Here is a 12,524-nt window from a genome sequence, read left to right as displayed (position 1 = left end):
TATTTCAGGTTTTGCAAAACGTATCAGTTTTATGTGCCACCAAAACTGCTGCCATTTTGAATCAGACAAGATGACTTGTATATTTCGAAAATTTCTATATGCGTGTTGAAAATAATTCCTGCCATAATCGGATGTGCATTTCTTCTAAATATACACTTATGATCTTGTTGAGTATGATGTATTCTTTCAATATGGCACCTATCTTGGAATCATCTTAAATGTTTCTTTTTGTCCAGTTGTGCTAGATTATTCATTCAACATTGAAAGAACTATAATTAATAAATTCAAAAACGTTACCTCCCTTTAATAATATAACAAGAAGTAAGGTAAATCCAGATTTTAATGGGTCCTCAACAGATCCTATCTTAGAATGAACTGGTTTTTAATTAGATGGAAATATGTGTGATAATTATCGACACACGGTAAGACTTAAATGATATGTTATCAAATGTATCATTACACACTATCAAACATTTTTATACTTTAAGGCCACTATCCTATGAGATCAATAATTAAATTATTATAATAAATTGCAACCCTTTTTTAGATATAACAAATTTAAATAATCTGTCTGCTATTACTGACTTAATACATTTCGCCTACTTCCTTCCTTGTTTTTAGTTTTCAATTGGCATTTAAAACATCACTTAAATTCATTGATTAATTTTTATGACCCCAAAAAGACTCTAACTTTTCACTTCCACTCGCCCTTTTCATCCATTAAGTACAAGTACTCTCCTTTATGGAAAAGAAAATTTATCAGTCGAGGAAAACTCTTTTTTATTTCATGAGGTTCAAAAATATATAAAAAATACACATAGATTTAAATAATAAGAAATAAGTACATGTAAAAATAACAATCGTTGTTCCAATTTTAATTCTTCTAATTCCCCTTATAAATGACATATTTTGACAGCCATACAAACCATCACATACTGCAAGTGCAGGAAAATTACTATTATTTTTTTATATTTAAAAAAATTGATAAGATGTAATAATGTTTTCTGGTTTTTTTTCTCTTAAATTTGATGTCGAATTCTATTTGCTACTTTGTTTTTGTATCCGTCTTGATATTTGTAATTGCTCATGTGTATAGTGTTTAAACATGTTTTCGTTTCTATATTTTATAATGCTTAAGGGAAGGACAGTTACTAATGTTGCTAGATCTTGTTGTTCAACCCTTTTGCCGTTTGTTATTTGTAAAAATAATGTTCTAAATTGTATTCAAAGAGCAATAAAATATTATTAAACTAAACCCCAAATAACGGTCGTTTGCCTGATTTTAAATATGCATATTAACTGAGTAACGCACTTTGGGGTCAAACCTCGACACCAAAGCGCGTGACGCACTTTGGGGAAGTGCGTAACGCACTTTGGGGTTGGACGTACTTTGGGGTCGGACCACAAAGTGCGGTGTTACAGGGCTATACCTGAATCACTTTTGTCAGGTTTGTCCGTTAGTCCAACAGCACTACTGAATGAAATAAAAGGCAGGCTGTCCAGCGTCCCTAAAATTCCTAAAAAATTCTATTTTTTTCAGTTTGGCTAAAATTCCTAAAGAAATGAAAAATTCAAAGGGAATTCCTAAAAATGCCATATTTTTTCACTTAAATTCCTATTTTATATCTTTTGTGATGAATATATCCCGAAATAACCATGTTTAAATCACAACCTGAATTCAAACACAGTCAGTGGAGCTGATGTCATGTCTGACTAAATTGCATAAAGTCACATGTATTTACTTCAACTCCTGCAGATATGCTATACTTGAATGTCAGATGTTATCAGAAAAATAATAAAAACTGTTTGTTTTAAATTGAACAATGAAAATTGTACGACTTTGACTATATCAAAATAGTCACCTGTTTAAAATTGTGATAATTTTTTTTTCAAGGAAGTTACATTTTATTGGCTACAGAGTTTTACCATTTACCTCAGTCTTAGGTGTATTGAAAGCAGCTATTTACATGATGTATCACTAAATTTCATCAGACTTTATGTAGGGGTCCTTATTAATAAAATCTTAATTTATAATCAAACCATTTTCAAGTGATGACTGTAGAACAGATCTTTTGTAAGTGATACCAGCTGGCAGATCTAGACAAGTTTCCATATTTGCTAATTATAAAGTGGATAAGATAAACTGGCAGTAATGATTTGATGCTTTAACCATTTTGCTACCGAATAAGAAGTGACACCTTCAACTGCCCTTTTTGTACACATTAACATGTATTGAACATAAGTTATAACATAAAGTGTAAGTTTTTTAAAATTGGGGAAAAACATCTATTGAAAATCATTGAAAAATCTGACACTGTTGTGAAATTTTCTACAATTTTTAGTAGCCTGATTTATCTTGAACAAATTCTTCATAGGTGTATACCCTGCTGTTTGAATTTGAGTTTTAATATTCCTGGGAATAACTTGAGTGGGTCATTCGTTTTTATTGTTTTTTTTTAAGAAAGATCAAGACTTGTTGAAAATTTTCCAACCTTAAAATGAATAGATGTTGATAAGAAATGCATTTATAGCTAAAATAAATTTAAAGCATAATTTCCCCTTCCATTTATTATTGGCTAATCATAGCTTAACAAATTGAATATTGGTTGTTCAGGGATACTTATAACTTTGAAAATGTTTTCATTCTAGTTATGTTTTAATGTAGTTTTATCAGCTATTTTTAAAGGCAGTTGACCAGTGAATCCATTCATTCACTGGTGACTATGGAACACTGGTAACACCTTATAATCAAACTAGAGCATTATTTGTGCGCTACTTTTGTGTCAAATAATTATGCAAAGTTGAGCCCATATCATGGTCTTTTGAGGCCATATTTTAAGTATAAAATTCCAAATTCTAGCCCTAAAATTTCTTTTATTTTCTCTTAAATTCCTAATTTTAGCACTAAAATTTCTTAAAAATTGCCCTAAAATTTGCCCTAATTTTTTGTCAGAAGGTACTGGACAGCCTGAAAAGGTCATCTAAATGTAAACTATAAACATAACAAAATATAACAATAGAGTTTATTCCGTTACAGTAGTATAAGGGGACAATTGCCCTCTATTAAACAGGGGGGAAAAGAAGAAATTGCCCTTTTTACCAGTCCGGTCACGTTTCCGTCCGTCTCTGTCATGTCTGCTCTCTAAAAGTCCAATATGACCTGGAAAGACTTTCTTAACGCTTTGTTCTTAATGGTCTTTTAAATAAAGCGATGTACAGAACTCATGCCACCGCTGTATAGACTTAAGGTCACCATTAAAGGTCAAATATCCTATCGGACAATTTTGTGTCCGCTATTTAAGGCATTTTCTTCAAACTTGGCAGCAAGGCGGTGTTAAAACCATGCTATCAAGTCGAGGTCACTTTTCCAGGTCAAACCCTAACATTTTGTGTCCACTTATTCTATCCTTTCAAAGGCATTTTTTTCATACTACTTAAATATTTTCTTTATAATATATATATATATATATATTATTCCAGATACACTATATACGGTTCATTCAATCCAAAACACAACTAAATAAATGTACAGTATAATGTATTGTTTCATTGAAAACCAAAAGTCATATTGGACTCGCCTATCGGCTCGGCCAATATGATTTTTCAAGCTGTTTACTCGTCCAAATATATTCCCGTATTGTACCGTAAAATGTATAATAACCGATGAATATTTACTGTCGCAGCCCTCCAGTTTATCAATGAACTAAGCAAATTTTGCTTACTTTAGAAACACAATTTTCTACAATATGTCAAATTGTGGTATTGCAGTTAAAATATATACCACAGACAAGTAGGGTTGATGCCTGTTAGTGTCTTAAAGCGCGAGTCGAGTCTACCTCAAAGCGAATAGCTAGCTCGGCCAGTATTGTCATAATATATTTTACATCTGATAAAATGTTCCAACAGGGACCATCTTTAATATATTGACAGATTTTATAGTTTTAGTATTCAAAATTCAAGGTCTGCTCATTTCAATACCTGATTTGAAAAGAAAAATTCTTAGCTTGAATTTACTGCTTCTAGCATTATCTGAAAAATTTTGCATCTTAACACAGTGTAAAATTAGCAAACTCGTTTACTTTTGTACTGCTAACATCTATTAAATATTAAGATGCGGGTATCCAATGCATTTTACTTGCTCCCGTTGATTGTTGTGCCCTGTCATGCATTTTGCCGATCGGATTAGACCATAAGGAAGGTGTTACGATATTCGCATATATTAGACAAGAGCACCCTTCCAGTTTCCTACAGTAGAAATGTCGGTTAGTCAGCCAAGTAATGGCCATTCCTATTTTTATTATCCCCCGCCGATGGAATCGGGAGGGGGATATAGTTTTGGCGTTGTCCGTCCATCCGTCCGTCCGAATTTCGTTTCCGGAGTAGTTCTCTGCAACTACTGGCTGGAATTCAACGAAACTTTATGGGAATCATCAATATCAAGAGGAGATGCGCATATCGTCGGCTTGTTCCGGTCCGACCCTTTAACTCAGAGTTATGGCCCTTGATTAGTTATGTAGTATGCATATAAAGTAAAAATAGTTTCCGGAGTAGTTCTCTGCAACTACTGGCTGGAATTCAACGAAACTTTATGGGAATCATCAATATCAAGAGGAGATGCGCATATCGTCGGCTTGTTCCGGTCAGACACTTTAACTTAGAGTTATGGCCCTTGATTAGTTATGTAGTATGCATATAGAGTAAAAATCGTTTCCGGAGTAGTTCTCTGCAACTACTGGCTGGAATTCAACGAAACTTTATGGGAATCATCAATACCAAGAGGAGATGCGCATATCGTCGGCTTGTTCCGGTCAGACACTTTAACTCAGAGTTATGGCCCTTGATTAGTTATGCAGTATCCATATGGAAAAATATTTGTTTCCTCGCTACTTCTCTGCTACTACTGGCTGGAATTCAATGAAACTTTATGGGATACTAAGAGGAGATGTGCATATAGTCGCCTTGTTCCAGTCAGATCTCGATACTTATATCTCAGATTTATGGCCCTTGATTAGTTATGTAGTATGCATACATCTCATTGGCATTTCCAGATTTTACTATTTAACACAAAGTTATGGCTCTTTTATTTCCCTGAATATTTATCAAGTTCAAAGAATATTACTGTTTATGCCATGATTAATATATAAATAACGCCTTATGTCTTCAGTTGTTGTGTTAATAATAACCAGTACTCGGCGGGGGATATAAATTCAACGAATTTGCTTGTTTACCTTAATTTAATCACTTAATTATATAAACGTCAAGCAGAAAAAATTATAATTTTCAAGAAATAAATAGAGAACAATGTATAATATAGCCAAATGATGACAATTTTGTTAGTAGTCCAATTTTATATGTTGACAAGAAATTATCAAAAAATAAATAAAGAAAAAAAGCTGGGACATAAAATACATTTATTATACATATTGGTTTAAACATATTTATTTAAGCTCGACTGCGAAACAAGCTCTTGCAACTTATATTAATCACTTTCGAGTCCGCTTCCTGAAACCAACCAGTACTGGTGTCATATGAAGAAACATGGTCGTGACCCGAGAAGAGCTCGAATCGATGAACTCTGGATTGAGAGGCAGACACCTTACCCACTGGCCCTTTATACATATTATTACAATACATGGTTAAACTCAACCGAAGATATGTAACAGTAACCCACTTTAGACAGTCCACTTTTTGGCTTTATGTCCTTTTAATGATAACAACAAATCTTAGAAATATAAAAATCGTTTTATTTTGTTACATGAAAATATCGTACAGTAATTATAACAAATGCTGACACATTTAACTAAGAAATCTTAACAGATAAATTAACTATAAATACAAAACAGATCTACAAATCTTAGATATGAAAAATTGCAAACCTGTAACATATAAAATAAAATAAAACTGAAATTTAATTTATCTCCCTTTTTCTTTTACATATCAATATATCACTTGATGTTTAATAAGAAATGTTCTATTTACGGTATGTATTAAACTAAAAGTATTTACGATACTTTTAACAACAATCAAAGTATATTTGAGATAAAAGAGAGGTAATTAACATTACTGATATCTCATTTTTGTCGACATTTTTGTAACAACGACATTTAAACTAAAATAAAAATAACCTTATATTCTAACATTGAAACTTAAAAAAATAAATATATATTGTGCAGAAAAAATTGATGCTATGCAAGCAGGAGTGTTATATTTATACACAAGCAGACAGAAGTTCATAGACTACATTGCGTGCCCAGTGAATATGGTCACACGGTTTAGTTTCCAGATAATCAAAAGGACAATACTAAATTTCCATATTTTATCTGATACATTACATGTCACTTGCAGTTAAATTTAAATAATAGTCATGTTGGCTAGTTCAAAAGCAAAGTACTAAAATTTTAAAATACAAAATCATGAATAGATGGTGAACGAATATATGGTCTCATTGCGAATACTTTACCCGTACGTACGTTGTACATATTGTAACAAACATATATAATATACTCTAGGGGTAAAACTTTATAAAGTAATTATAGTGTTTTATTCTGTATATTCGTATATTTTACTACTCCATTTTTTAAAGATAAAAATGCAATGAATAACTGGCTATCACACATTTCAAGCAATTTTACTATTATGATATGCTGCCAACAAGAAAAAATATACCATTTAAAACAGCTTAAACGGTGGGGACTGGAGCAGAGCAGCATACTTTGGTTGTTTATCCAAATATAAATGCCAATTTTACATGGACACTATTGAAGGGAGGTTATGGGAAATAGACAGTCGGAAGTTTCTTAAATAATGCCCTCTCATTGACGATAAAGTTGTGCAAATACTAAAATGAATAATACTAAATAAAGCTGATATCTTTAATGGTTTAGTCAATCAGAAAACTTTACATGAGAACTAAAAATGAAGTGAAAAAAAGCTTAATATTACAGAAAATGAAAATACAACAAAATGAAGCGCAGTTGAGCAATTTTTTTCCGACAAAGTTTTTTCAGAAGACATACTAAAGTTATAAGCACCATGATTACCCAGTAGACATATTTTACTAGCGGTTTAGATACCATGTATATGCACCTTTAAAATTTGCACCAGCAACTTCTATATATAGTGATATGAAAATTTAATTTGTACTATGATAAGTAGTCAAGTATACAAAACAGCAAAAAGAAGTATTCTCCGAATAACAAAAGCGTTTACGTCCATTTTAATTTCTATATTTCATCGCTAGTAAATAAAATGTCCGCTATCTCCAAAAAAACACAAATCTTTGGTTTCCAGTAAGACACTTAATACGGCATATAATCATGCGCGGACGCATATGAAGCCAGGCTCAAACTGCTGTAAGGTTTATCGGCAATCGTCTTGCTCATCTGCTCCGTGAGTGTCCCGCCCGGCATACGCATGTTGATAAAATCCCATAATGCTTTGTAACAAAAACGATATTGATCCTGAAAAAATCAATAAAAGAAATAAAGTAGTCCTTAAAAGAATCCATTCAATTGCAATTTAAATAAATAACATACATATAATATACTTTTTTTCTAAAACCACACGTGTAAAAATTAAAAAAAATGTCAAGGCCATATCTAAATACATGTATAGCAAAGTCTGTATAGTATAAATTATGGTCAAGATTTTTAAATTTATGTAATAATGGCTAGGCGACCTGATTTTTTAAAGAAGGTATATATCAGTGTGTAACAGTGAGAAAATATATATCTGATCGCATAGTTAACAAATTAAACCTACCAGCATATCAACAATCTGAGTTCTGCGACGCTTCAAATGCTTTATTGTATGGAAGACATCCACCTCGCCTTCATCTAGGACTTTCTCGCACAGAAGACTCACCGCAATAAACAACCCACTGTGCGTAGCACCATCCTTACAGTGAACCAGAATAGGCGTAGAATCATTGTTATTGACGCGCTGCCAGTCGTCTACAAGATCAATAACATCAAGAAGCATGGATTTAGACTTGGGTACAAACTCCGAATCAGCCCAAGCGTTGAACTGAAACTGACGGATATGGCGGGTATCTTTTGGATTTCCCATGCTGGTAAGTTTGAAATTACGTATGGTGATGTTTTCTTGTTGATAAACATCGGCAGTTTCAACAAAGAAAGGTTCGTACTGTTTCATGTGATCTTCCGGCCAATATTCCGCGCTTGTATCGTCATCAAATGTCATAGGCTCCATCATTACGATTGTATAAATGTCATGGTCGTAAACAAGCTTCCAAAAGTCTATGACGGTCGTATGCAGGGGTGTTTGTGTGATCACATAGTGGCAGGACTTCCTGTGACTGTCTAAGTAGACAGCGTTTATGTAATCAGTTCTACCTAAACCTCCAGGTGTCGTTAGTATTGGTCTGAATTGGTCAGGTGGGACTATTTCACAGAAACGATTTTTGTTCACATTCGCCGGAAAATAGGCATGAGAACACGCGGATGGATACAGTTTTCGCGTATACTCTTCTAGACAATGGAATTGTCCATGCAAGTAAGAATGCTTAGTGTTTGGATTTTTCTTTGTTAGACTTTCGTACATTTCTTTAAGATCACCAGGTCCAGTTAGTGTGTCACCGACCACCATGGCTTCAAATATAGCCTCGTAGATAAATATGTATTGTTTTGCTGTTCTAACCATAGCTGGTCTGTCTTTTCGCATTTTCTTTACAAAAGAGTACACACTAATTCTCCCCTCTTGTTCGTATTGCTGCAGCAGAGAATCAACTGCTATGTAAACACCGCTTCTACTTACGCCAGTTCCGCAATGAACAACAATTGGTGTAGTGTACCTATTTTGGTAAACATTTATCTTTCTTCTCATTTCAAGTAACGGAATTGCGTCACCGGGAACACCATGCTCGGGCCACGAAGTATAGTCAAATATATACACCATTTGCCAGTCTCGTTCAGTTGAGGTTCGAACTCGTAAAGATCTGAGTGTGTAATCTGCATATTCTTGTACATCAACAAGGTCTAATATAAACTGTCCATACATTGCACGACCCTGGTCAGGCCAATACTGCGTACACTTTACAATATTGTCTTCCACAATGTTTGAAAGCATTACTATCACTCTAACTTCATACTGGTATATCATCCGCCAGAAATCTAGGACGGTATCCTCATCGAACGGGCTTTGCGCGGCAATATATGCTCTCTGGTGTTTGTAGCCCTTGATAAAACTGGCATTTATGTAATCACTTTCAGAATTGACATCTGGGTCTAAAATCACGCGACTGTGATCATATGGCAGCAAATGACTAAACCTGTTTTTAAGTTCATTATCTCTTTTCTTTGCCACATTAAACGCTGATAAACGTCCATGGGGAAGATTAGAGAATTCATCCTGGAACAGTAAAGGCTGTTCTCCAGTAGCCACGCCGACCGATCCATTCATTATCCGTTGTCCGTCACGTATGTGCTCTCTCCCTTCCACTATGTACCTACTTTCACGCAAGGAATAAATTGTGTTCCAATATTTCTGTGCATTATAATTGTCAATTCTCTCGTAGATTTTAAGATCAAAGTGATCATCGCTCTCATTGTAATATGGTTTATAGTTTTGGTCGGATTGTCGTCTGCGCCACCAGCAGTATATAAACACAATGATAAAAATTATTATAATAACAACAAGAATGACAATGCCGACAATTAATACGACATTTGTCGAAGAGCTTTCTGTAGTGTTTGGTACCATAACAGCAGCAGGGGCCACTTTCACCGGGCTTGATGTCTTTACATACGTGTATTTACATACGTCTTCAAAATAACTCGTTATAACATAATAAATGTCATACAAGTTATTCTTTGTCAAAGGCTTATTTTCAAAGTCACCATATTGTTTCCCGTCGCCTATTATGAAGGAAATTTTAAACGGTATTTCGGCCTGAGTAAAATTTTTAACAATCGTACCAGGTATTTCATTAATTCCAGGACAGGAAATGTTACTTGTGCTCACTGCTCGCTTCGTTTTTCCCGTAACATCTTGTATTGAGACTAAATAGCCATATTCGTACAAAGTGTTTGTCACAACAACTGGAAATAACGCAACGCCGATAGTAGTCGACGTTGTATTTATCACTTCCGGTAATGGCGGAATTGGTGGGTCGGGTTGCTCGGTGGAGATGGTAAGTATAGAAGCTTCACTGAACCCAGTTGGATTAGAAGCTTTTATCATGAATGTATAATAACGGCCTGATTTAAGATCACATATTTGTGCATAAGTATTTTCTGTTGCAAAACTTTTAACCGTGCCCTGAGTAACTCCTGTTTCTTGGTAAGACACCTGTAATAGAAGAACATTTTTCATTTCTTTAAGTAATATTGTTTGAAGGGAAGACTAGTATCAATTGTCTTTCCTATCTAGATAGGAATAGAATATTTGGTCCATATTCAAAGCAGAGCAAATCGATTCACAAATTCAGCAGGTTATTCAGCAGGATATAAATTAGTCTTACTTACATTGTAACCAGTAATGTTTCCGTTATATATATCCTCATGAGACCATTGTAGTTTAACACACGAAACGTTCCGACTACTTTTGTCCGATGTAATGTTAGCTGGTGGTCTTGGCACCGACTGCTTTGTTTCAATTTGTCTCGTAGGGCTCGGCTGACCGGGTCCTACACTTGTGCTGGCAGAAACCTGAATGACAAGAGAACCCAGTCCTAATGAATGGTTATGCGTCTACAATTACTAGACCAGTAAATAAAGCATTAACGTGCATATTATTTAAAAAAAATAAAAGAGAAGGAAAGCTAATATGGATTGCTTTTAGAACGTGAACCGAATATTAAGTACATGAATTAAAAAATATATTACTCTATCCATGACTCATTAACACTACATTTAAAAGTTTATATGAAATAAAAGTGAATACAAATACAAAACTTTACATATAGACACTTTATAAATATCGCTAGATCCTTGAAAAAATACAAAAAGAACACAGACACTTCTGACCAAGTTCGAACCAAACTTCAAATGTACATGTATGTGATAAAGAAGTAAGAATATTAATAACCTTGATAAAATAGGTAGTGTCTGGTAATAAATTGGTCATTATCGCTGTGAGGAATCTGTCATTACTTTCTCTAAGAAAGCTTTTTGTTACAGAAGATTGAAAGTTCACATTTTCCGCAACTGACACATGATATTCAAGGACAATTCCATTCGGTATAGCAGGTTCTTGAACAACCAGTGTAATTGACGTCATATCTGCCCTTATACTGGATATACTCGGAGGCCCTGGTACTGAAAATAACAAGATTTTTCCTCCAGATTAAAAGAGAGAGAGAGAAAAAAAAAGAAAACGTAATTTGAAATGAATCATTTCAAAAGAAAAAAAGCATTGCTAGAAAAATTTTATGAAATAGGCCAGTGTTCATTAATAGATTTCATCAAAGTAATGTTTGTCAACGAAATTAAAGTATTATTACATTTATATGTTCCCAACATATCTTTATCAACAATTTTAAATCTGCTTCGAGCAATTATAATAGGAAAACAGCTACAGTATCTGATGTAACATGGTTGAACTATTTTAACGGTCTCTTTTTAATTAGTAAAGCGTGGATTTGTAACTTTCGCAGGGGTGTTGGTAATGGCAAAATTAAATAAAGCCAGCAATACATTAACCTCTGAAACAATCTTCTTCGAACAAACTTGAGAAAGTTTAGAACCTTTGTTAACGGTGAGAAAACTTGAACATTTCTATTTAAAATACATGTATACTACATATTTACCGTAGATCAAGCTAAGTCTAACTTGAGAGTTACTAACCTGCTTCTAAAGTTCTAAACGAAACGAGAGTCGCCACTTGACGTCCTCGACCTGCAGAGTTGACATACACAACGGATACACTATAGTTTTTGTAAGGCATGAGAGACGTTATTTCAAAGAATGGCGAATCTGTGTCGTACGTCATAGCTATATGTGTATCGTTGGGTAACGCGTAAACATCTAATGTGTAGTTCTGAAAGGCGCCATTGCGACCAGAGCATTCTGGAACATACCAGCTCACTAAAGCAGATCCGGCGGCTATGGAAGAGACTTTTAGATTCCTAACCGGCGCCGTTGGTACTAAAATGAATAGAAGGAATATCTTTTCTTTTCTCCATTTTATATTTTCATATCAACTCTCGTCAGTATATAGCTTAGCATAAGCGAGCTTCATGCTGCAATTCATTGTGCATGTACCAAAAAGAGCAGAAAACAGTGGTAATAAATGAGATCTAAAGTGAAAACTGCCGAAAATCTTTTGCCTAGTAAATTAAACATATGTATAATATATTCATTTTGTTATATGTGGTATAAGGCCTATAAAAAGATTGTTATCTCTGTCCTCATGAAACACTTGATTTGAATTGGCTGTGTTCATATTAAATATGCATCATACAGGTAACCATACAGAATTTTCAGCTTTACTTCCGAAGGAAGACCTTACGCGCCTTTCCGTATGTAGTTTCAACACATGAGATTGCCTGACGAGAACTATAAAGT

General features: G+C 34.1%; 1 protein-coding gene across 4 annotated transcripts in view; it reads right to left on the bottom strand.

Moving 5' to 3' along the window:
* Positions 1-6,097: 6,097 nt before the first annotated feature.
* The window catches only part of LOC132732694 (receptor-type tyrosine-protein phosphatase kappa-like), a 35,749-nt gene continuing 29,322 nt past the window's right edge, over positions 6,098-12,524 (bottom strand). For all 4 annotated transcript variants that reach the window (XM_060719166.1, XM_060719167.1, XM_060719165.1 and 1 more), the window contains 5 exons: positions 11,805-12,104; positions 11,047-11,276; positions 10,485-10,667; positions 7,762-10,308; positions 6,098-7,460 (listed from right to left, as the gene is read on the bottom strand). In XM_060719166.1, the coding sequence (XP_060575149.1) occupies positions 7,299-7,460; positions 7,762-10,308; positions 10,485-10,667; positions 11,047-11,276; positions 11,805-12,104 (3,422 nt within the window). In that variant the 3' untranslated portion in view covers positions 6,098-7,298. The remainder of the gene's footprint in view (positions 7,461-7,761; positions 10,309-10,484; positions 10,668-11,046; positions 11,277-11,804; positions 12,105-12,524) is intronic.

This window comes from Ruditapes philippinarum, unplaced genomic scaffold (assembly GCF_026571515.1).
Source record: "Ruditapes philippinarum isolate M1 unplaced genomic scaffold, ASM2657151v2 ctg987_1_1_1_1, whole genome shotgun sequence".
Classification (NCBI taxonomy): domain Eukaryota; kingdom Metazoa; phylum Mollusca; class Bivalvia; order Venerida; family Veneridae; genus Ruditapes; species Ruditapes philippinarum.
This window is presented reverse-complemented; position numbering and strand designations above follow the sequence as displayed.